Source organism: Bubalus bubalis, chromosome 1 (genome assembly GCF_019923935.1).
Source record: "Bubalus bubalis isolate 160015118507 breed Murrah chromosome 1, NDDB_SH_1, whole genome shotgun sequence".
Classification (NCBI taxonomy): Eukaryota; Metazoa; Chordata; class Mammalia; order Artiodactyla; family Bovidae; genus Bubalus; species Bubalus bubalis.
The window spans coordinates 126,481,050-126,507,564 of record NC_059157.1 but is presented as its reverse complement, the minus strand read 5'-3'; the positions used below and the strand labels follow the sequence as shown (position 1 = coordinate 126,507,564).

The window sequence follows — 26,515 nt, the reverse complement described above, 5'->3', positions numbered from 1 at the left end:
AGTGACCAAGTCAGGGCCCACCAACGGGAGTGAATGGCAGGCAGATATGGGTGCAAGAGGCACCTAAGGCTCAGAAAACCACTCTTCCTGGGAAGGTGGTGGGCCGTGCACCAGCAGAAGTCCTCAAGCAGAGGTGGCCGCATGCAGAGAGGTATGGTCCTGGGGAGTCCAGCTCTGGCTGGAGGGTAAGCTAAGTGTTCTCTGAGAGGCCTCTGATGCTGAGACCGTGACCACATCCATCTGATCTCACTGATCTTTCCTAGCTGCTTCTATCACCACTTCTTGCTGCTTTCTGACTTTTTATAAGTTTATTTATTTTTGGCTGTGCTGGGCCTTTGTTGCTGTGCGGGCTTTTCTCTGGTTGGGCTGAGCAGGAGCTGCTCTCTAGTTGTGGTGCGTGGGCTTCTCATTGCAGTGGCGGCTCTTGTGGAGCATGGGCTCTAGGGAGTGTGGGCTTCAGTAGTGACGGCATGTGAGCTCAATAATTGTGGCTTCCAGGCTCTAGAGCACAGACTCAATACTTGTGATGCACGGGCTTAGTTGCTCTGTTGTGTGTGGGATCTTCCTGGACCAGGCAAACCTGTGTCTCCTGGACTGGCAGACAGATTCTTTACCACTGAGCCACCAGGGAAGCCCTGCTTTCTGACTTCTTCTCCCACTGTGAATGGCTTTAGGGTTTTAGATTCAGAAATATGTCTGTAATAAGTGATAGTTTGGGTTAATGGAAAGTGGGAGGGAAGAACATTTAAAAACAAAGGCAGTTTTGTTACTCTTCAGGGCACACAGTAACCTGTTGCATGGTGGGAGGAGTAGGAACATGGTCCCTGAGTTAGAAAATCTTGTAAATGTTACAGCAAATGGCTCGTTCTTTGCTATTGTTGAAAACGCAAACACAATTGCGAAAAGCCTTTGTTCTTGAAAGGACCAGCGTTTTCTTTGTTTACCCAATTCTTTTCTTAGCTACAGAGATTCAAGAAAACTCTACAATAAGAGTTCAGTATTATAAACGACTTTCCATATTCATAATTTCAGTGTTTTGCTGATTTGGTAACTTCAAATTCTGTACCAGAGGGGTTTTCTTGAATTCTTGCCTCTAGAAAAGCCATTTTCTTGAGGAAAATATTTTTTGTGCATAGTTAGTGTTTCAGCTGGGAGGGTGATAGCTAAATCTCCCCAAAGTTGAGTGGGCAGCTAAGCTATTTCCAGAACTTTCTTCTGCCCTCAAGTAGCAATTACGCATCTGTCTCAGTGGCCCTACCTCAAACATCCCAACCAACATTTCAGAAACCTCTACCTAGACTCAGAGGCACAAAATAGAACTCGGCAGATCCAGGTGGATGGGGAAGGGAATGGGTGGGAGTGAGTAACATTTTGGGAAGGCTCCCTGAGGTTAGAGTCCTTGCCCAGCCCTGAGGATGACAGCAGGGACATGGAGAAGACTTGAGGGTTCCAGGAGTGAGTTCTGGGGCTGTTGGAACCTCGTCAGTCAGTTGTGACAGAAAGAGCCTGGAGAGTAGACACTGATGGCTTTTTAAATACTAAGGAGTGGCCAGTCAGGCTGGGCTGGGCCACGAGGTGGGGCCGAGAAGGCCACAGGAGCCCGCCAGCTGTGGCCAAGTGCCCGGGGCCCCGCCCTCTGGGGCTGCTGCCCCACGGCAGGGCCTGGCCCCGAGGCTCCTGTGTTGGGTTCACACCTCCTTGCCCAGCCCCACCCCGGTGCGACCCCAGACCCTTGTGGCTCAGGACAGCCTCCACCTAGAGCCTAGCTGAAGATCTTGTTTTTGGGGTCTAAATTCTGGGGTGAGGAGCAGCCTACCCTGATGTGAAGTCCAAGGCCTCACTTACTTTCACCCTGTCAGTGCAGACCGGCTTTCTCTCTAGGACTCTTCTGTCTAAGGATGCTCTTCTTCAATCTCCTCCTAGGGTGGCCCTGCCCTCTAGCAGGTGTGGTACGGTGGTTCTCAAGCTTTTGGGGGCACAAAGATCTATCAATAGTCCCAGGTTATATGATGAAAATACATTGGAACTAGAGGTGGTGGTTGTACAACATTGTCATTATACTATACTAAATTCCACCCAAAAAACACTTAAAATGGTTCATTTTATGTTATGTAAATTTTACTTCAATAAAAATATTTCTCAAACAGACAAATGATGCCAGTTTATAAAATATCAGATCTCAGGGTCCCAGTCTCAGAGATCATGATTCAGGAGAATGTTTTTGATGTAAGCAGTCCATGGTTCATACTTGGAGAAACACTAGAGAAGAGAACATGAATCTGGGGTTATGCAAGAGAAGAACTAGGATACTTATGTGTTAATTATTGAGCAAGCTCATTCCTTTTTCTGTGCCTTTGTTTCCTCATCTACAAAATGCTAACCAATTCATAAGGGACTCTTCAGATGTCCGTGAGATTGTTTACATAAAACATCTAACAGGTGCTTATTTAACAGAATTTTTGGCTTCCTCTTTCCCTCCTTCAGTATCAGGCAAGTGGCACCTAGAGTTTCCATTCTTCCTGGTCCTGGCATTTCAGTGGTACCCACCTCCCTTGGCAGTGCGTAACTGTGGAGAGGCTACAGAATAGTCTAGAGAACCATGCACATCTCCAGTGCTCCTCACTGACCAGATAATCCTGATTTCTCCAGGCATGGCATGGAAAAAACCTACCAGAAAGTCAGAGGCCAGCCAGCTGTCATTTTTATTTACAGTAAACCACAGAATCAGACACACACACACACGGTATGCTATAGAACAAGTCCATGGCACTCTGGGCTAGCAGACAGGCAGGCTGGAGCAGGCACCGCCATGACAGAATGACATATCTAAGGGTGGAGGAGGAAGGGAGGTGGATGAGCCAGGAGGGAGGGATCTGGGCCGTGGCACTGCCTAGCTGGTTGCTGCCTCAGTCTCTGCTGGTAGAGTCTGCATTTAGGGGCTGCAGTTGAGGGGTGTTAGAACATTTAGCTTCATTCAACCTGAGCCCAGGGTTACCCCCAAACACGGAGGTTTGGCTAAGTTCCATAAGAGGAAGCAGTGCTTTTTGTTGGTGGGACTGAATTCCCTCCTAACACACTGGCAATTAGAAAAAGTAAAAGAGACATGGTACAAAGAAGGGAAAATGTTTACACTTCAGGGTTTGAGTATATGTATCTGTATATGTGTGTGTGTGTGTGTGTATGAATGTGTGTACAGGTGGAGGGATTATCAAAGAATTTCCTTGTTGTTGTTGTTTTTTCCATTTTGGCCCCCCAACTCAGCTGATTTCTGAGCACTATCAATCCTCCAAAAGGAAGGAAGGTACATTCTTGGCTGAGAGGCTAAGACTAGCCCTCTGAGGTTGGCAGGGCAGGAGGGACCTTGGGGCTTGTGGAAGACCCACGAGAATAAGCAAAGCAACGTTTGTCCCAGGTGAAGGCAAGATTGGTAAAGTGGGAAGGTCTTCAGAGCCCCCTTATGTGATAGACGGAGAATATTCAGTCATTCAGTCGTGTCAGACTCTTTGTGACCCCATGGACTATAGCACGCCAGGCCTCCCTGTCCATCACCAACTCCGGGAGTTCACTCAAGAGGACTCCCAAAAGGCTAAAGGACATGTCCAAGGCCACAAGGCCTCCCCAGGTTGCTCTTGTTTCCCAGGCAAAGCTTCTTTCTTCACACCATCATGGGACAGGGCATGGCTCCCTTCCTCAGCAGCCTTGATGGAACATTTGCCAGATTTTTCTAAGAGAGAAGGGTCTTGTTTTCTGCAGAAAGAGTAAAGCATCCATCCTTAAAAGAACCATCTTTAGCGGGTGGTTTTGTAGTTACAGTTACTTGCCATCAACAGTCCTTCCCCTGGGATCTCTGCCAAGCACTGAGGATGATGGTATGGGGAGCACACAAGGGGATTTCTTCCCCTTTTATGGGAGAGGGCAGCTGTCCTGTAGGCTAGGTTGGCAACTTGTTGTCAGGCCCTCTTCTCTTTAGTTGGGTCTCCTGGCTCTTGTCATTTGGGGAAGAAAGAGAAAAGATGCCACAGGTTTTGAAATCTGCCTCTTTGTGCAGTGACCTGCTCACTAGATCACACTGCCTCTATCAAGATCATAAGCCACCTTGGCAAGTTCACATGGACCAAAAGGGCCACATTCTGGAGCATCGGGTCTTGTTCAAGTGTAGACCTGGCCTGCTCCTTCCCCGAGGGCCTGCGAAAATGGCTTTGGAGAGGATTTCTATTTATGGTGACACAGGAACTGAGGCTGATTGACCACCATCCATTGTTCAACTATCATCAACAGAGCACAAACATTACGCCATGCGACCAACTCAGTGTGAAAGGTTGGACTTGATGACTTTTAAGGAAGGGCTTTCCAACAGGCGGGGCCTAGGATTCCAGAACTCCCTGTTTAATGAAATTTTCAGATCAGTTGAGATCATATATCAAATTGTGACTCCAGAGGGTTATGCTTATTTGTTCTGTTTTTGTTGATAGAAGCCAAACCCTCTTAACTGTCATGGTCTCTAGTTCCTTCTTTGTTCCTGATTCTGTTGTTTTTACACTGAAACTAATATTTTTATGTTCTGGGATGTTGAACAATGTCATTTTGTGATAAATGTCCCAACAGTTCTCTACCCAGAAAGGTGCTTTGGGCTGAGAAGTGACTCAAAAGGCAAAGAGAAAAAGGAATGTAGCATTGAGTATAAGTGAGACTGAGGGAAAGTTCTTGATGGGAGAAGCTAAGATGTTGGAATGCATCCTGAGACAGGGCTCTGGACTATGTCCTCTGATCTTTTGAGCACAGAATTGCCTGGAGATAACAAAGTAGGGAGATATCCCCTTATAATCCCTCTGATCCTCTGATTTTATGTAAAAACACTAAAAATAGAATCATGGGAATGAAGAGAAACATCATGAGGCTAAAAAGAGGAAGAAAAAGCAGAAGCAACAGGCTCTGGGGGTGGGTGGAGGTTGAGACAAGCAGAATATGAGAAAAAGTAAGATTACTGCATTGCAACATGTTAGGTTAAGGTACATGCTTAGCAAATAGACATTGGTTAATCACAAAATACTTTGAGTACATGAATAAAGGCATTGACCATCCTCTCCAGCCCCATTCATAGGTGGAAAGCCTGAGATATAACATGACTTGCCCAAGTCCTTCCTACGAACTGGTATCAGGGCAGGACAGGGAGTTGGCCCATGAGAGGAGCATCGCAGCGCTGAGCAGAGGGCGGGGAGTGCTTGTTCCCAGTGGTGCTGCATGGGGAGGAGGTGCCCTTGGGTCAGCAGGAGGCAGGCTGAGGCCCCAGTCTTCTCCAGCATTGCCTCCAGCTGCCCAGGCCTGGAGTAACCAAGGCCACGGCATGGAATTCATTACTGCCAAGGGTTCTCCCCATCCTTTCTTTTCCTTGATGGCATCAGAAAAACCAAGCCCTGACCTAACACCTTCCACCCTCCTCTTGGGAGCCATGTGAAACACCTATTGGATATGGAGGTTGGGCTCCCAGCCTTCCCTTGTTTTCTCTGTCTCCTCACTTCCCTTTGAGCCTCCTGGGTACAGTTCCCAAAAGTTTCTTTCCTACCTCAAGAAAACAGGGTCTGGACAAGGATGGGAATTCTTCCCAAGTTAAGTGGAGACAGGATCAATTTCCTGCAGATAGCCTGCTTCTGAGAACATCTGACAGATCTCCATAAAATCCCCTACTTTTCTTCCCTTTGGGGGGAAGATAGAATTCCCAGCCATGTTGTCTGTCCCTCTGGCCTAGACCCTGCTCACCAGCATCTCAGAAGGAACATTTGAACTGGCATCCTTAGAGTCACCAAGAAGCCCTGTCCTCTGATCCTGTTTGTTTGTTTTTTTAAACTATTTTCTATTGGAGTAGGGCTGATTAACAATATTGTGATAGTTTCAGGTGAACAGCAAAGGGACTCAGCCATACATATACACACGTATCCATTCTCCCCCAAACTCCCCTCCCACCGATCCCATTTTATTTCTTTCCTTGCTTCTCTGTCCACATCCTAAGCAGTACAGGCTGATCATGGAAAAGAGCCAAGCAAAGGGCAGTGCCACCATGAAGAAGGCTCAACAGCTGCAAGTGAACTTTCTCTGTTATTTTCCCCCTCCAGGAAACCGTGTCAATTTTGATCCCTGGGATATAGGAGGTGATGCTGTGCTTCCTCCTTCCTGCTACCAAAACCACTCATGAGCAGCAGTATAGCCAGGTCTCTGGTTCAGAGAAGACAGAGGAAAGGAAAGTCATGTTGCCCAGAGGAGGTAGCACGGGTGAGCAAACGCAGCCCGCCGTTGTCTGTGGGAAGGTCTGCCAAGAACTCTTCTCTAAGCCCTAGGGAGCTCATATGTTTTCACATTCATCACCAGATCCTGGGCTTTAGGGTGCCAGGGGTTAGGCTGGAGGAGGGAGCTCAGAAGAGATGGTGTTCTTCTAAAGAGGGGGTGCTCTGAGAAGAAGACATGCTCCCACTGGCAGGATGATGCAAACAATTTTCATTCCCATCTTAGTCAACACTGACTCTCATTTCTAATGGCAGCTATGTCAGGAAAGGAGAAAGTGGTGGTCTTAATGAGCCCCATGGTGTTGGGGCATGGGGTGATGGGCTGGGGTGTTTAATAAGTGAGAGGTCTGCAAGAGTGCACTGGGACTGTGGATAAGAGTGCTTCCTCCTTATGTGTGGGGAAGTCGGATGGGTGCTCAGGTCCACTGGCCACAGGCTGGGAATTGCACCTTGGTGAATATCAGGCCTTGCTTTCCAAGTATTGCTGCACCTAGACTGTTCTTGAATAACAAACTCATTTCATTCATTGGTGGGCTGAGTATTCAGGAACCTGCTGTCACTCACTCTATCATCTTCCCTTTTGTTTGGAAGAGTCACTTTTGAGAGCAAGCCAGCCTACCATATCGCCCACCCTCTTGTCCAGAACATCTACGGTCAGTCCACCCTGACACCAGCAGCCCAGCACAGAGCATGTGGAATGCTACCTGCTCCCCTTACCCTTTGCTCATTGAAAATGATAACTTGCCCTGCCAACTAGGCCTCCCAGATGGTTTCTCAGGGCTTGACACGCCCCCAGTTCAGTCGCCCCAGTGTGTGTGTGGTGGGGAGGATCTGTCTGTACAACTCAGCAGCTGCCCCCTCCCTCAGTCTAGCTTCCTCCTTTTCATGTGGTGGGGCAATAACTAGAATTGGTTTTTATGTTATCAAATGAATCTGCAGGTATGATGTTTCACTGTTTTATTTGTCCCAGCTAATGCTGTGCCCGGTCTTCCTGTAACTTCTAATGTTTTAAACAATATTTATTTCAAAAATAAGAATATACATCCTTCAGGTAAATTTCCAAGTCCTCCACTGCTGCTGCTGCTAAGTCGCTTCAGTCGTGTCCGACTCTGTGCGACCCCATAGACGGCAGCCCACCAGGCTCCCCTGTCCCTGGGATTCTCCAGGCAAGAACACTGGAGTGGGTTGCCATTTCCTTCTCCAATCAAGTCCTCCAAGTGCTTTGCATTTTCTCTGATGTCATTAATGCTTTAATATTCCCCAATTTAGTGTCTTTTGAGAATTTAGTTAATGTATTTATCTTCCTCTTTTCCTCTTTCCAGATCAATCAGGTATGCTTTGAATGCAGCTAAGATCTTCCTTGGTTTCCACCCCCAAACTTTCTCCTATCAGTGACAAAATGATGTCCTGGTTAACTTCTACTTGTGAAACTGGATTCAATTCAGTTGAGAAATGCTATGCTATGCTAAGTCACTTCAGTCGTGTCCGACTCTGTGCGACCCCATAGACGGCAGCCCACCAGGCTCCCCCGTCCCTGGGATTCTCCAGGCAAGAACACTGGAGTGGGCTGCCATTTCCTTCTCCAACTGAGCTCATATGTACAATACCCCAAAGTCTCACATCCAGTGTAACATGGATGATACACACAAACTTGAACACTTAAAGGAACCCCCACCGCGATGTATGTGTAGTATTTTGGTGTGAGGCGTCATGACACCTATTATTTAAAGTATTCCGGTGGGAAAAAAGATAAAGCAAATATGGCAAAATGATAACAACTGTTGAATCTAAATGATGGGTCTATGGGTTCTGGTTATATGTATGGCTCTAGTTTTGTGTATGGTTGAAAATTGTCATAATGGAGAGAAATTATTCCCAGATGTTCTAATTTCAGGAAGTAGATAAAACTGGGGTGGGAGCTTCAGGAGGCTAATGAGGGGCATGGGAGTGGGAATTGCTTAATCCTCTTAAGTTTATGATCATTACCTTAATGCCTGGTAGTAGTACAGTGTGATGTGTTTGACCCCATACAGCAATACAATGACATCTTCTATCATTAATGCCTTCCATGCATGGATGTTTCTCTAAATTGAAGGCTCTAGTTCTCAATCTTTTTATCTCAAGGTTGTGGGGGAGAGAGGAAATATTCAACAGGAAAATTTTTTTCTTGAAGGTCATGCCATTTTCTGGTAACCAACTGGTACCAGTTTTCTTTAAAAAAAAAGAAATAAAAAATATAAAGTTCATGACTTTGAAAGTACTGTTGTTTAGTACCTCAGCAGCAAAGGCAGACTCTCCGGAATCTTTTTCTGGATTGCCACTTAGATTGTGACATTTATAAATTCTTTTTTTTTGGTATTATCTAACATAAAAAGAAATTACCATTTTTATTACCCCTCACTTGTAATTCTTGCAAAGATTCCATTTTAAAAATAATATTTTTGGAAAGGAAAAAATTTTTTGCATTATTCTAGAAGCAGTCTTTTTACTCCAAATTATGATTCACTCAACACATTTTTAAAAGGACACTTCAAGTCTCCATCCCACCTTTAGGTATCAGGTACTGAATTTTGATGTTTGACTAACCAACCTCATCTCACTGGACCTTTGATGTGGTTTCTCGGTGTGTTTTTTTAATATGATCTTTAATATCCTGCGAGTACTCTGATCTGGCTGAGTTCTTCACCAGGTGTTCACGTTGGCACTCTGTTCTCTGAGTGGTGTTTGAGGAGGTTCCCCTCATGCCTGGGAGCAAGGGCCTAGGAAAGGAGGTGGGCAAGGCATGTATGGACTTGCTGAGTCCAGACCTGCTCTTCCAAGCGTGCTATTGCACCCAAGCCAATGCTGAATGCTGTTTCCCACTCCAGCTCTGTGGAAGGGGAGGGACTTGGATTTCAAGTTTAAGATGGAAGTGACCATGCACACGGGGCGGATTTGGGAATAGTAAATCCCTGTCACCATGCTTGAAGCTCAGTGGCCTCAGCCAGGGCACTGCAGCCACGAACATGGACTCTGAAAGGCAGATCCTGAGGGACCTGAATCCCAGGTCTGCCTCATGGGCTTTGCTCAGTTTCTCAGTTTCCTCGTTTGTCTAGTTCCCAATCTTTTTACCTCAGTGTTCTGGGGGAGAGAGGAAGTATTCACCAGGAAAATGTTTTTCCTGCAGGTCACGTCATGCCATTTTCTGGTAACCAACTGGTACCAGTTTGTGTGTGTGCGTGTGTGTAGCAAAGTTTTATTAAAGTAAGAAGAGGGACAGAGAAAGCTTCTGACATAGACATCAGAAGGGGGAACAGAGAATGAATGCCTCACTAGCTAGTCTTATCAAGGTCTTATATACTTCTTTCAGACCCACTCCCACCATCTTAAATTAACAAGATTAGAACGAACAATAGAAAGATCTTACCAGACCCACTCCCATAATATACATTTTTTTTAAAAAGGCAAAAATTATAAAGTTCATGACTTTGAAAGTACTGTTGTTTAGTCCTTCAACAGCAAAGGCAGACTTTCTGGAATCTGGGGAACTTGAAGTGGGGAACCGTATAGCCCTCACCTCAAAAGGTTCTTGTGAAGTTTGAAAGTGGTCACAAAAGCTACAGGCCTTGGGCTGGACAATAAATGATCGTTGTTATTTAATAGATGTCAATGCCTGGATATTTCTGTTTTACCATGTACTCAATGTTAAGCTTTTTTAATTTCTCAGTTCTTCCACTTTGTCCAGGCTCATCTCCCTTGCCCAGATAAACCTGCTAAAAATCCATCTCTTCTCTATCCTATCAATTCTCTCTTTTCAGCTCATGAGTCTGTATCTTATCACGCTGATCTCCTGCTCTGTTGTAATTCCACTTCTGCGCTTTTTGGTTTTGTCAGTTCAGACCTGATCTCTAAGAAATAGATTGCAAACAGTTCTTTTTGTCCAAGTTGAATTTTATATTTTCTGAATCATGAAGCTGCCCTCCATGTGACCTAGAAAGCCCTTTGATGATCCATATTTAGCTGTATCCATCATTCAACAGATGTCTGAGTAGTTAAAGGCCCCCATGAGCTCCCTCTACATCCTGTGGTTTCAAGTTCCCGAGTTGTTAGTTAAGAAGCTTTCATCCCCTCTACCCCCATCCCTCCTCCCCTACCCATTCCAGGGTAGAAGGACAGATACCACTTTGGCTATTCATTCATTTAGTAAATATTTGCTTATTACCTGTTACATGCTTGATACAGGGTTAGTTGTTACCCTCTTTGCTTCCAAATTGCATTTTCTAATTTGACCCATTTAGACAAGTCCTCCAAATTTTCTGATTTGCGTTGAGCAAATCAGAATCTGCCCTAGAATCTGCGTTGAGCATCCAATTAAATGGCTTCTTCTACCTATAGTGTTTCCTGACCCCTGGAAGACTTGAAGGCTTAATTCCAAATCCTGGTGCCTTGCTATAATGCATCTGCCATTACATCTACAGATTCTAGGACAATAGGTTCAGCTTGGGATCCATGTAAGGGAGTTAACTTAGCAGATGAGACTGGGAGTCTCCTTGTCTTGCACCATGGACACGAAGGCAAAATGCCCCGCAATTAAGCTGCTAGTTTCCAAACCCCCTTGGTTTTCTGTGTGTCCCTGGTTTCCCAGAGATGCCCGGGAGGAAAATGCCTTTCTGCTTTTTGAGCTCCCTGGATCTTGCCATTAGATAGCATCGTTTGGCATCTGAAAGGCAGTCTGCCATTCTGTTCTCCTGTGGAACACAGATGGCCCAGCCCACGCCTATCACTAATGACGATCACATGCAGAGCCTTCTTGCTGGAGGCTCCCTTCCACAACCCTAGCTCTCCTTCCCTGTGCAGGCCAGTCACTGCTGACCATAGCATTTGAGTCTGAGAAAGCTGCTTGCTGCTCTCTCACTCAGTGCTGAATAGAAAAATCTATTAGGCGGGCCTTGGGAAACAATTCTCATTCAGCTGGAATTTGAAACACTGAGGATTAAGGGATGGCTGCCAGTTTGATTGCAAGGGTGAGGCTTTGGGTTCTAGCTGCCCACGGAGGCTGCTGAGTTTCAATATGAGCAAGTGTTGGAAGCTCTTCAGTAGAAATATGAGCAGATGGCCATACAGAGGTTGACCAGATAGAACATCAACTATCTGTGTAATCTCACCCAGGATGATGGTAGAGTTGGAAATAGATATAAAGGTTAAAGACACTAAAATACAGTAGAAAAAGCATCAACATTGATATAAGTCAGACCTATGTCAAGTCTTTGCTCTATCACTTGTATCTGTTTGACCTTGAACAAGGTACTTAATCTTTCTATGTACTAACTCCTTTATCTGTGAAAGAAGCAAAATGCCCAGATCATGGGCTGTTCTGAGGATTAAATAGGATAGCACATGAAAAGGCCTCGACATAGTGCCTCTTCCCTGGTGACTCAGATGGTTCCTATAGAAAGAATCTGCCTGTAATGCGAGAGACTCAGGTTCAATCCCTGGGCTGTGGGAAGGGAATAGCTGGAGAAGGGAATGGCTACCCACTCCAGTATTCTTGCCTGGAGAATTCCATGGACAGATGGGCTACAGTCCATAGGGTTGCAAAGAGTTGGACACAAATGAGTGACTAACACTTCCACTTTCACCAAGCAAGTCATAAGTCAGAATTCCCTTTCTTGTTTTCTCCCTATAGTAGAAAGTTAAAAGATGTATTTGAGTATGGTGGAACGTTAAAGTGAGCTAAAAACCATGGTCTCATGTGGAATTCTACACAATTCTATTCACCTGTTTTATGCAAAACTGGGTTGGTATTTGAGATGGGATAGTTTCTTTTTTCTTGCTATTTATTCCAAGTTGGATGCAGGTCTGGTATTCATGACTAAGAGAAGATTTCCAAACTGCTAATACGAACACCAACAGAAATACAACACCATAACTCTTTCCTTTAACTCAGAACCGCTGAGGAAAGATCACCACCACCACCAGTTGCCCTTGAGGGCACCAACAATTTTGGTCAGTCTCACCATGTACAAGTGTGGTCTAACTCGTCAGTACCCGCTGATCCAGAAATTTCTCTGGGAGTCATTTTTCACTCTTTCAGAAAACGATGAACACTGAGGTTTGCTCCTCAAAAGGAAGTAGCAGACCTATTGATTTAACATTGATGCCTATAAAAATAGTTTCAATAGCTTTTCAACAAGGTAGATCAATCACTACTTGTTCCTCCCCAACTAGGTCAAGGTTCTTTCTATAAGAACAGGTGGTGGTTCAACTTCTCACAAAACAGCTCTTTCCATGTTTTACCAGCTAGCTTCAAAAGTGGTCATTAAATTGAATAAACATTGACTCTTCCCACAACTGTGTTCTTCAGACCCGGTTCACTCCTTTGGACCAACATAGTCTGACCTTCATCATGTTTTTCCCTTAATTTCCCCCCAATCCCTTCTCCATTCAGGAAACAAAGAGGCCAGATCCTTGATTCTCGCTTGAAGACATGTAGATGGGAACAATAAAAGTAGTTAAACAATCACAGAAGAAACTAGAAAGAGTGTCTTAAGAGAAGAGACTCCTTGTCCTGGAAAAGTACTTTATGGAATAGTGCAGAGGATGGTAACTTACATGTTCCCATATCCCCAGAGAACAAAAAGAAGACATGGTGGGGTTAGGGCAAGTTTCTAACTTATGGATGTTGACAGACAAATAAATCCCCTTCTTTCTTCTAGAAGAAGATCTAGTACTTGATCACAGAACTGTTTGTGCGTGGAGCATAGATACCAGTATTGTGTGAAACACATTTTAGGAAATTATGGTTTCAGATGTGCTGCAGAAACTTAGACTAGACTTTGGAAATAACTTCCTAATTGATGGTCAGATCCTGGAACTGGTGGCCAAGGAACACGGTTTCCTTCCTTGGATGGTTGGTAGATTCTTCCTCTCTCTCCTCACCTCTCCCTTTAACATCAGCACTAGGCATCCGCCTACCTGGGAACATCGATACAGGGGATCCATCCCATCCCCAGAATCTATTTTTATGGATCCCAGTCATGGTAGTGTTCCATGGAAGGTGCAGCCTAGCTAGGACAGGAGGTAACTAAGGGTTTTGGCCAAGAGGAGAGGGGGCTAGAGACGGGAAAAGTTGATGCAATTATTTTTGGCAGGAGTTGGAACCAAAGCAGCAGGAGAGAGTAAGTTTTAAGACTCTCTGGCAAGGCAACTTCCTAATCTGTCACTGGGTATGTGTAAAAAGTGATTAGTGGGTCTCTATATTTATCATGATTACTCACAAATATGTAATTTACATAATATATACAGCACATTAAGTACTATGTCACCTTATATAATGTGCATATGTATAATGTATATGCATGTTATGTAACGCCAGTCTGGAGGCTCTTCCAGATTCTGCCAAGTATTTCCTAATTTATTTGGCAATTTCAACATATCTTTTCCATCTGTGGAAAAAACTCTCTTGAGAGGAGCTGGTCTCTGACCTGAAATATAATCGTTCTACCAAATCTATCTCCATTCTCAACTCACTGGAGGAAACCTACAAAGACCAAGTTATAATAAGATGCAACACCTCATCCATTAGTCCAGAGACACAGAATGTATTGAAGATTTCCTGTTTCATTTTTATTGCCAGAGGGGTAGAAGTGTGTGGGGGCAGGTGAGAACATGTCTGTGCATGGTCAGAATCAGATAAGATGAGGAATAAGGGAGGATTTTCCCGACTGCCTAATTTTGAGAAGTCACTGTTATATTAAGCCTTGTTTTCCTCATTATTTAGATGGGGTTAATAATACCTTCTCCGTCAACCTCAGGGGTTGCTGTGAGGAGCACTATGATGAGGTACTCCACAGTTGGAAACTACAGTCCCACTAGTTAAAAGATGAGTTGCAAAGTCAGATTAAACAACATCACTAGACTCAGGTTACAAAATTGAAAGTACAATTCCACCAACGTTTGTTATACTCTGTGGTTTTAAGGAGGAGGACATGGGACATGTCTCTCAAGCAACATTGCCAGTCCTGTGCACCCGAGTGGGCAGGCAGGGGCCAGTCTCTGGTGGGTGAATCTCTGAGGATCAGTCTCATCTGTTGGCAACAGTGCAGTATGTCAACAGCCTCAATCTTGGGGGGTTGGGGCTGAAGCACATGCAATAACTTCTATAAATGTCTTACAATCAGTGACCTCCAAACTGAACCTGCCTTCATTTCAGAAGCAAGTGGCTTCCAAGAGAGTACCTGCTGTCATTCTGGAGCTTGTTGGTCCCATCCCAAGGAGCCCATCATTCAGGACATTCTCCAGGGGTTTCCCTTCATCTGGTGTTCCGTGCTGTTAGGTTGAACAGGATGGTTCTAGATCTCTTATCTGAGGCGGTCCTAGATGACTGCTTCCTTCAGAGTTATGAACAGTTTATACATACACTCTTAACTTTCCCTTCTTTGCACAAAGTTCCTGACCCAGTGCGCGGAGATGAGAGGGAGTTTAGTGGGGTGATGCCAAGTGGGTACAGGTTTGCTTTTCAGAATCTCAGAGGGGATAGGGCGTTTCTTTCTACCAACGAAGCTCTCCACAGGCTTGCCCTTGGGGAAGGCGGTGATGCTGGTGCCAGTGGAATGAAGCCCACTGAGCTCTGCTGAGACCCTTCTGGTCACTGGCTGGCAGTTCCTTGCTGAAGGTGCCTTTGTCCTCCTTGTGCCTCTCTGCTGAGGTCATTCCTGCAGCCAGAAGTGTTTCCAGATTTAAGAGACTATGATGACGTGACACGTGGAGAGTTTAACCTGTCTACTGACCAGGTTAGGGCTTCCCCAGGGGCTCAGCAGTAAAGAATCTGCCTGCCAATGCAGGAGATGCGGGAGATGCGGGTTTGATCCCTGGGTCACGAAGATCCCCTAGAGGAGGGCATGGCAACCCGCTCCAGAATTCTTGCCTGGAAAATCCCATGGACAGAGGACCCTGGTGGGCTATAGTCCACGGGGTCACAAAGAGTCTGACACGACCGAGCACACATGCACACACTGACCAGCTCAGACCTGAGAGAGTCTCCAGCAAGCATGGGGGAGGCCCTTATTTTCTCACATGGGCTTGTCCCGTCCACATGTGTACCACATGTTCATTCCTCCCTGGCAACCTGGATCTACATGGAATCACTTCTCAGGGACCAGAAATGACCCTGATGTCATTCCAAGATGTGTAGGTTCTTTTCTCTACTAAGTATCTTTTTAGTGGCACAGAGTCCCAAACCACTTTAGCCAAGATACCATGGACAAGTCTCTTAACTTTTCTAGGACTCAGTTTCCTTATTTGACAAATGAGAAAGTAAATCCTGCCCCTCATAGCTTTCATAGTTGTTTTGAGAAGAGAAATTCTCAGTCTCTTTATAAGGAGATACTTCAATTCCCCATGAATCCTATGATCACCAGGGAGAAATGTGTCTTGACAATGAAATGGCAGAAACAAGCATTTCTTTTTCTTTCCCACTTTCAATTCTTATACTGCATATTTTTTTTCAATTAGGAAAAATCCATCAGTAAATAAATATTTATATATATATATAAATATATATATATATTACATATATGTACACACACCGAAGACCTGCAGAAAGGTCTTCAGGTCGTGCTTTGGGAGTGGCAAGTACAAAGAGGCAGGAGGGAACCGCCTGAAGGCTTGTCTCCTGGTCTCCTCAGCAAAAGGCCCTTCCCTCCCATCTTCTTTGCCTTCAGGAATAGTCTGCCACCAGGCCTTGGAACTCAAACAGGAAACACGCTTTGGCTTGAAAAAGAAAGAAGCTGGGGGTGTGTTTTTTTTTTTTTTTCCCCCTCTTCCCTTTTTACACAATATTATGACACCGATTTAAAAAATAAATCCCAGTTTCTCTGCTTTCCCTCCCAGGTGTTCACAGAACTAAGAAAATAAATACCACATCTAAGGTGTGCTGTGCACGCAGCTCTGGGGGCTCTTGGAGCCGGCTCTAAACAAGCACACAGCCACCAGAAGGCTTCAGGAGAACCACTAGTGCCCACTGACAACGTGCAGAACCAAGAAGGGAAACACAGCTTTCCACAGCCTTTCTGCCTCCTCAGCTAGTTCAGGGAGAAGCTTGGAGGACAACTGAGAGACCGGCGTGCGGGTGCCAAGCCCTGCCAAGGGCTGCGCTCTGAGAGTCCGAGGCCGTCCTGTCTCCGCACAGAGGGATCTTTGTGCGAGTTTTCTGGAACACAGGCTCTTTTTCTTGGCCACATCCGACCTCAGCATAGGCAGGAAACCTGCAGCCTGCTCCTTGCAAGTGGCCGGGAGGAAACTTGCAGGGCTGGTGGAAAAAAGGGGGGTTTCTCCTTCAGTCTCAGAAAGTCCCACTCAAGGCCTTCTGGGAAAGTGAAGGTTGCTTCGCGAGCCAGCCACACCCTGGAGAATCCCAAGTCCGTTCAAAATGTCCTGCCGGCACTGGCTCTGTGGGGATGCATCCATGGTTGAAACAGAATGGATGAAGCTTTCTTCCTGAAGGGTGGCTTGGCTTCCGTTGGTTGGAGAAGAGTATGGTGTTTGTGTGTGTGCATGTGGGTGTGTGCGTGTGTTTCAGTTTCTTGTCTTCTCTCTTGGTTGAACTGGCGTTGGGCACAGTGTCTAGTCCTTTGAACGGTTTTTCCTCCTCAGTGAAAAGAAGCTGCTCTTCTGAGGGGGCCCCATCATCATAGGCGCTTGGTTCTTGTGAGTAATTTTAATCTAAAAGCAAAGAGGGAGAAATGAATTAGTGGCCTAATTCATAGCAAACCCCAGGAGCCTATGGGAGAGTGACTTGCAGAGAGAGGAAGGGAGGCCAGCTTCGAGCTGGAAGGAGCCCCATGCAGAAGGACGACTGTCCTTGAACAGCTTCACAATTGGCAACTGGACCCTGAATGGTGCTGGAAGCAAGGGGCGGAAACGCTGGGGAGAGACAGGTGTGAGCTTCCCACGTGGTGATCAGCTCGCACCTGTCTTGTGTCCTTGCTATTCATAGACTCAGAATGTCACAAGCGGAGGAGACCTCAGGAACCATCTCAGTCAAGCCCTCTGTAGGACAGAGAAAAGAATGGAGACCCCCAAGGCTCTGCTGAGCCTCAGATTAGCCTAAGGTTGCACAGACAGGGGCAGAACAGTCAGAGTCCCACTCTTCCAGTTCCCAGTCTTCCCTGTTCCTGGCCGTTCCTGCCCAAGCATACAGACATAAACCAGGAACTCCAAACTGACCTAGGATCTTGAATCTGATCTCTGAACCAGTTGCCACTCATGTGGATAGTTTAAAAGTGAGTCTTAGGCATTTCCTCTTTTCTTAGTCTTCCAGGGGAGACCCAACTTTCTTATATTAGCTTTCTTTCTGTTTTTTTTTTTTTTACTTTTAGGTTTAATGAGTGTTTTCTCCTGCAAACATGAAGTTTGCAATTGGAAGTGAAAGACACTGGTGAAGTCTTTTTCTCTCTTTCTTGCCAACCTTACCTTCAGGGCGTGGCTTCAAATGCTTGGTACCTATTTGAATGTGGTCTAGTGATAATCTGCACTCTTAGTCTTATCAACATTTATCAAATAGGAAGATGATGTGGGAACAAGAGGCATTTAGGATTCAAAGACCTGGATTTGGATCTTAGAACTCCCCCTTCTTTGCTGTGGACTTTTGGACAAATCATTTAGCCTTCAAAATCAGTGCTTGCTGAACTGTAAAATGATAGTAACATTTGTTCTAGTTTAATCACAAAGTTGTTGTGAAGATGAAATGACAGTCAATGAAAACCCAGTGTAAACAATGGAATGCACCAATTAAAATCTTACCCTATACTGGAGAAGGAGAAAGATGTATGTTAAACAGAATCTGGACACCAAGAGGGGAAAGGGAGGGGTGGGATGAACTGGGAGATTGGGACTGACATATATACACACTACTATGTATAAAATAGATAACTAATGAGAACCTACTATATAGCACAGGGAACTCTACTAAGTGCTCTGTGGTGACCTAAATGGGAAGGAAATCCAAAAAAGGAGGGGTGTGTGTATACACACAGCTGATTCACTTTGCTGTACAACACTGCAAAGCTATACTGTACTCTAATAAAAATTTAAAAACTATCAAAAAGAAACAGTCTATGAACTTACTCTCATGGTTTTTACCACCTAGTCAAACGACAGTGTGATCCCAGAGAACAACGGAAGAGCTCTTGAAGAGATAGACTCATCAACATGCTTAAATTAATGTAGGATAAACCAAGTGGTGTCCAAAAGAAGGTTCAGTAAGGAATGAGAAGAATCTAAATGGAGCAACTGAGGAAGCATTTTAAGATCTGAAAGGAAGGGTAGAAAATGTATTGGTGAGAGAGAAAGGGAAGGCACTAGTTTGAGGGGCTACATACCAAGTGGTTGAGTGTGGACCACAGGATGAGAAGTGAAATCAGGGACACCGGAGGGGAAGCTGGGGAAGGGCTTTAAAGGGGAGGTGGCAGAGATTGGGTTTAATATGAGGTAATGGGAACCATGACAACTTTTTAAGCTGGAGAATTCACTAGGAAAAAAAAGCTTGAAAGGAATTATTCAATAACTGTTGTCAGGATGCGCTGGAGTGGGGGAGAGTCTGGCTAAGAAGTTCTACTGCAAGCCAGATTTAAATTTATGAAAAGAAAAAGATGGGACCAAAAGACACTGTGGAGAATGAGCTTAACCTGGGGGAACGAAGCTTTAAATGACTGTTAGGTTGGTTTCCACCAGCCTGGAGGTGTAGGAGGCGAGTAGTAAGCCTCTTTGCTTTGGGGTGGTCCCCAGGGGAGCACACCAAGGACACTTCAAGCACCATTCTGCCTGATTATGGCATGGTCTTTATCTCAGAATTCAGGGAAGTGAGGCGCGGATGACAGGGGGCCCTGATAATACTCATCTGTGGCGTGCAATTTAGCCCCAGCTGATGGCAGTGATTTGTGGCACATTTCACTGTGGAAAAGTCTTTTCTCACTCTCCGAGGGGAAGAAATTCATCCTATTCACCTTGGCCTTCCCCGAGAAAGCACAGAAGGGGTACCTGCTATGAAGTACCAGAAGAACGAGGGATGTCCTGTCAGTGGAGCTGGGCGTGCTTGGGGCAGAGTGGCAGCTGGTGCCCTGCTTACATTTCCCGCTGATGGAGCCCATTTTTTTTACACCATAGAAGACCTTTCCTTCTCCTTTTTCTCCCCCTAGCTGACCAATTTATTTGCTTGTTAGCACCTCCTGGGCAAAGAGGAAGAAGTGAAACTCGAATCCCTCCCATTTGGGTTTTCAGCAGTTTTGAGAAATGTCTTGATAAGGTAGGAGTTTGGAGATGCTGGGCAATGTGAGGTTTTGTGGTTTGTGGATTCTAATACTACAGAGGTGAGAGGTTAGTATATAGTCATCCGTTGCTATCCATAGGGAATTGCTTCTAGGACCCCTGGGGATACCAAAATCCACGGATGCTGGTTTTATACAAGCCCCTTATGTAAGATGGTATAGTATTTGTGTATAACCTATGCACATCCTGTATCCTTTAAGTCATCTCTAGATTACTTATAATACCTAATGCAATGTAAATGCTATGTAAATAGTTGTAAATACAATGTTAATGTTATGTAAATAGTTCCCAGCACAGAGCAAATTCTAGTTTTGCTTTTTGGAACTTTCTGGATTTTTTTTCCTGAATATTTTCTATTTAAGGTCGGTCGAATCCAAGGATGTGAAGCCCATGGATGTGGAGGTCTGATTGTATAATGGCATTTTCCCAAACAGGCAATTTCTTGGATATCATATATTAAATAGTCCATTACTTTCAAATTAATTTATGATCTTTCTTTTTTCCTTCACTGCCTTTTATATACACTAGAGTTTCCTAGGGCTGTCTTCTGTAGTATTGATTTACCTATCCAATATTGGGCCAATTATTGTAGCTATATAACTATTTTAATATCTTGTGGGAAGTTCTTCACAGCTCTTTTATAAAATGCCTTAGCTATGGCATTGTTTTGTCAAGTTAAAAAATTGCATTGGAATTTTGTTTGGGGGTCCCTTTTGGAAACATGGGATGTGTCTAAACTCAAATCTTTTAAAAAAATATTAACTAAGTCTTGGAGTCTTCATCTATTTTTCACAATTCGGCTTGGTATTTTGTTTTTGTTTGTTGCCATATAATATTTCAGCTTTTTTCTATTATGTTCTTCGGATTGGTTATTGCTGGTATGTACAAAAGCTGTTAACTTTTGCCTCTTTCTATAAGCTTCACTGAAATAATTTAACCTATGAGGTTTTCAGTTGATTTTATTAGATTTCTTTTACATATCAGTTCAGATCAGATCAGTTGCTCAGTTGTGTCCAACTCTTTGGGACCCCATGAATCGCAGCACGCCAGGCCTCCCTGTCTATCACCAACTCCTGGAGTTCACTCAGACTCATGTCCATTGAGTCAGTGATGCCATCCAGCCATCTCATCCTCTGTCATCCCCTTCTCCTCTTGCCCCCAATCTCTCCCAGCATCAGTCTTTTCCAATGAGTCAACTCTTCGCATGAGGTGGCCAAAGTACTGGAGTTTCAGCTTTAGCATCATTCCTTCCAAAGAAATCCCAGGGCTGATCTCCTTCAGAATGGACTGGTTGGATCTCCTTGCAGTCCAAGGGACTCTCAAGAGTCTTCTCCAACACCACAGTTCAAAAGCATCAATTCTTCGGGGCTCAGCCTTCTTCACAGTCCAACCCTCACATCCATACATGACCACAGGAAAAACCATAGCCTTGACTAGACGAACCTTTGTTGGCAAAGTAATGTCTCTGCTTTTGAATATGCTATCTAGGTTGGTCATAACTTTCCTTCCAAGGAGTAAGTGTCTTTTAATTTCATGGCTGCAGTCACCATCTGCAGTGATTTTGGAGCCCAGAAAAATAAAGTCTGACACTGTTTCCCCATCTATTTCCCATGAAGTGATGGGACCAGATGCCATGATCTTCATTTTCTGAATGTTGAGCTTTAAGCCAACTTTTTCACTCTCCTCTTTCACTTCCATCAAGAGGCTTTTTAGTTCCTCTTCACTTTCTGCCATAAGGGTGGTATCATCTGCATATCTGAGGTTATTGATATTTCTCCCGGCAATCTTGATTCCATCTTGTGCTTTGTCCAGCCCAGCATTTCTCATGATGTACTCTGAATAGAAGTTAAATAAGCAGGGTGACAATATACAGCCTTGATGTACTCCTTTTCCTATTTGGAACCAGTCTGCTGTTCCATGTCCAGTTCTAACTGTTGCTTCCTGACCTGCATACAGGTTTCTCAAGAGGCAGGTTAGGTGGTCTGGTATTCCCATCTCTTTCAGAATTTTCCACAGTTGATTGTGATCCACACAGTCAAAGGCTTTGGCATAGTCAATAAAGCAGAAATAGATGTTTTTCTGGAACTCCCTTGCTTTTTCTATGATCCAGCGGATGTTGGCAATTTGATCTCTGGTTCCTCTGCCTTTTCTAAAACTGGCTTGAACATCTGGAAGTTTATGGTTCACGTATTGCTGAAGCCTGGCTTGGAGAATTTTGAGCATTACGTTACCAGCATGTGAGATGAGTGCAATTGTGCAGTAGGTTGAGCATTCTTTGGCATTGCCTTTCTTTGGGATTGGAATGAAAACTGACCATTTCCAGTCCTGTGGCCACTGCTGAGTTTTCCAGATTTGCTGGCATATTGAGTGCAGCACTTTCACAGCATCATCTTTCAGGATTTGAAAGAGCTCAACTGGAATTCCATCACCTCCACTAGCTTTGTTCATATTTTAAATATTTATCTCTAATCTCTTTATTTTTTTCTTATCTCTTTTTAAAATTATGTTTTCAAACATTTCACATGTTTAAAGAACTAGTTCTATATTTTCCTGTTTTTTAAATTATTTAATTTCTAATTATATCTTTTGTTTTCTTTTTTCTGCTTCTCCTAACTTTGTTTTATTACTGTTCTTTTAATTTGGGGATTATACATTACATTTTTTTCCCTTTTCAAATGATGGTAGCATATGAGACTTTGAATTTATTTCCAAATATAGTTTAGGCTATATTCTAAAACTTTTGAGTGAGAGTCTTCTAATTTTATTATTTTTTAAATAGTTAATAATATTGACTTTGATACCCTCTTAAATCTATTCTTTAGGAGAACGTAATAATCTGATTGGATTTCATTTATCATTTAATCTATTATTAATTTATAGTTTTATTGCTTTGTGGTCAAATAAAACAACCTTTATAACATCTGTTATTGGATTTTGTTTTTTTCTTCATGAACTGGTTTATAGTCTATTTTAGTAAATATCCTGTGGACCTTGAAGAAATTAGATTTGTTTAAGGTATAGTTATTTCATCCAAGTTTAATTTTTAAATTGAGGTATAATTGACATATGACATTATATTAGTTTCAGGTGTACAGGTTAATAATTTGATATTTGTATATAATGTGAAATGACCACCACAATAAATCTAGTTAACATCTGTCACCATAGTTACAAAATTACTTTGTCTTGTGATAGGAAATTTTAAGATTTACTCACTTGAGTTCAGTTCAGTTCAGTCGCTCACCGTGTCCGACTCTTTGCGACCCCATGAATTGCAGCATGCCAGGCCTCCCTGTCCATCACCAACTCCCAGAATTCACCCAGACTCATGTGCATCAAGTTGGTGATGCCATTCAGCCATCTCATCCTCTGTTTTCCCCTTCTCCTCCTGCCCCCAATCCCACCCAGCATCAGGGTCTTTTCCAATGAGTCAACTCTTTGCATGAGGTGGCCAAAGTTAGCAACTTCTAAATATGCAATACAGTATTATTAACTATAGTCACTCTGCTGTATATTACATCTTCAGGACTCCTTTATTTTATAACTGGAAATTTGTACATTTTTACCCCATTCACCCTTTTCACTTACCTTGCCCTCCCTGCTCCCACCTCTGAAAAACTATCATTCTATTCTCTGTATCTCTGAGCTTGTTTTTTAAAAATCCAAGTTTTATGTCATCTATTTTTTTTTTTAACAACTTGACCTCAAAGACAGAAACAAATATTTTAAGTGAAAGTGAAATCGCTCAGTCGTGTCCCACTCTTTGCGACCCCATGGACTGTAGCCCACCAGGCTCCTCCGTCCATTGGATTCTCCAGGCAAGAATACTGGAGTGGGTTGCCATTTCCTTCTCCAGGGGATCTTCCCAACTCAGGGATAGAACCCAGGTCTCCTGCATTGCAGGCAGACGCTTTACCCTCTGAGCCACCAGGGAAGCCCCAAATATTTTAAAGCCTCTCAATAACTGTCTTTCTGTAAGTTTCTTATATATATTTATTCTCAGAATATACTACATCTATACAGTTTTTCACCGGCTGTTCACTGATGGCTCAGTCGGTAAAGAATCTGCCTGCAGTGCAGGGAGACCCAGGTTTGATTCCTGTGTTGGATAGATTTCCTGGAGAAGGAAATGGTAACCCACTCCAGTATCCTTGCCTGGAGAATCCCATGGACAGAGGGGTCTGATGGGCTGTAGTCCATGGGGTCGCAAAGAGTCGGGCATGACTGAGTGACTAACACTACTACTACTAATAACACTATACAGTTTTTCACAGTATAAATTTTGATTCTATTATCAGACAAATAAATTTTTATGACCATTAGATCTCAAAATTGAGTGTACTTTTTACTAAATACAAAATGACCTTCTTTATTCCACTTTATGCTTTTGGCATGTTGGAAGGTCAGTTTGCCCCAAGTTATCATATCTTACTTTTAATTTCTCTATGCTTGATAAAGGATAAGATAAAAATTTATGTTTTTTTGCTTTAGATGTATCTCTTTACAAGAAGTGTATTGATGCATTTTAACCCAATGTGGGAGTTTTGTTTTTTTAATAGGGAACATGAGCACATTTATGGTATTTTGTTGTTACTGATATATTTAGTCCTAACTTCTTTTATCTTAATCAAAGCATTTAAAATGTTTCCTTGTTTTTCTCCTTTTTGTGCTACTCTGATAGGGTTCATAAAATTTAAATTCTCCCAGATTCAGAAGGTGTCTACCCTGTTTTTAGTTTCACTAGTAATTATCTAGTACTAAATTTTTCTTCAGATTTACATTTTCTAATTATCAAAGTGAAGTGAATTATCAAATATCAAATTTAACATACCTTTACTATTCCTTCAACAAGTCTCCCACATGCTTTCAGTCTTGGTGAATATAACTTTAGGTTTGGGATCCAAGTTACGAATGTTTATACTATCTTCTCTTTCAAAGAATGATTTTTGCCATTTGAATTTAACAACAGTTTTTTATTCATTCTAATTTGTTGTCTGATTCTTTACAACCCCATTAGGCTGCAGCACGACAGACTCCCCTGTCCTTCACCATCTCCTGAAGTTTGTACAAACTCATGTCCATTGAGTCAGTGATGCTATCTAACCATCTCATCCTCTGTCACCCCATTCTCCTTTTACCTTCAGTCTTTGCCAGAATCAGGGTCTTATTTCCAATGAGTTGGCTCTTCATATCAGGTGGCCAAAGTATTGAAGCTTCAGCTTCTGCGTCAGTCCTTCCAATGAATATTCAGGGTTGATTTCCTTTAGGATTGACTGGTTGGATCTCCTTGCAGTCCAAGGGACTCTAAAGAGTCTTCTCCAACACCACAGTTCAAAAGCATCAATTCTTTGGCGCTCAGCTTTCTTCACAGTCCAACTCTCACATCCATACATGACTACTGGAAAAACCGTAGCTTTGACTATATGGACCTTTGTCAGCAAAGTGATGTCTCTGCTTTTTAATACTGTCTAGATTTGTCCTAGCTTTCCTTCTAATTTAACTGGTTTTAATTTTTATCAAACATTCTTTTGTTGCTGTGATGTCCTATCATTAAGCCTTCAATTCTGAATCATTTCACAGTTAGTGAGTGCCTTCACTCAGGAAAACATTTCAAAAAGAGTGTTTTAACTTTTGGAAGTTTAAGAAGGACTTCTGTTACCTTCTGCTATGGACTGAACTGTGTCCCCTTCCAAATTCATGTGTTGAAGCCCTAATCCCCAGTGTGACTACATTTGGAGATATGGCCTTTAAGGAGGTGCTTGCGTGCTCAGTCATATCTGACTCTTTGCCACCCCATGGACTGTAGCCCACCAGGCTTCTCTGTCCATGGGATTCTCCAGGCAAGCATACTGGAGTGGGTTGCCATTTCCTTCTCCAAGGGATCTTCCCAACCCAAGGATCAAAACCATATATCCAGCATTGTCAGGAGAGTTCTTTACCACTAAGCCAACAGGGAAGCCCTTTAAGGAGGTAAATAAGGTTAAATGGAATCATAAAGGTGGGGCCCTAGTCCAATAGGATTGGTGTCCATATGAAAATAGGAAGAGAGATCAGGAGTACATGCACACAGAGAAAAGGCCATGTGAGGACATGGTGAAAGAGCTTCCATCTGCAAGTCAGGAAGACAGGCCTCACCAGAAAGCAACCCTGCTGACACCTTAATCTTGGACTTGGAGGCTGTAGATCTATGAGAAACTATGCTGTTTACATGACCCAGTCTGTAGTATTTTGTTAGGGCAGCCTGAGCTGACTAACATACCTTCACATATGACTGTACACCATAAAATCATTGGGTTTTATTTATTATTATTATTATTTTCATAGTAAGTAGTAATGTCTGAAGGGTGGTGTGGAGAGAGAGCAGGGATTGGAGGAATATTTGGCTACTTTAAAACCAGTACTTGGATCAGGAGGAATGGCAGTCCAGTTTCTAGATATCACTGAGCTAGGTAGCCAAGGGTTTGCTTTCTTCCAGCTTTTTCTTTTTTCCTTTTAGGAGACAGGAGGACTTTGGATAGAGTTTTCTTAATTCAATTCCATCAAAATTATAAATAGTACAAATTCCCTCCATCCTTCCCAACTAGAACAAGGGGGTAAGATATTATTAGATTTTGGTATAGTGTATTCATCCTTTTCTTAGACTTCATAGAAACCAAAAGATTGAGGTAAGATTTTACAGAAAAAGTTCTACTTTTGATATCTTTTATAAAAGATGCCATTTTAAAAAGTCTTTATCTCTAGGGGCTAACTTTGCAATTTGTAGAAATTACACAGAGCAAAGAGTTATAGAAATAAACCTACAATTCAGGCCCAGTAGCTATCTCATGAAAATCCTTTCTCTAGTAGAAGATGAATTGATGTTCTGCTACTGCTGCTGCTGCTATGTCACTTCAGTCATGTCTAACTCTGTGTGATCCCGTAGACGGCAGCCC

General features: G+C 43.4%; 1 protein-coding gene across 5 annotated transcripts in view; it reads right to left on the bottom strand.

Moving 5' to 3' along the window:
- Positions 1 to 13,857: 13,857 nt before the first annotated feature.
- The window catches only part of DGKG (diacylglycerol kinase gamma), a 223,466-nt gene continuing 210,808 nt past the window's right edge, over positions 13,858 to 26,515 (bottom strand). For all 5 annotated transcript variants that reach the window (XM_044943843.2, XM_044943839.2, XM_044943838.2 and 2 more), the window contains one exon: positions 13,858 to 16,979. In XM_044943843.2, the coding sequence (XP_044799778.1) occupies positions 16,946 to 16,979 (34 nt within the window). In that variant the 3' untranslated portion in view covers positions 13,858 to 16,945. The remainder of the gene's footprint in view (positions 16,980 to 26,515) is intronic.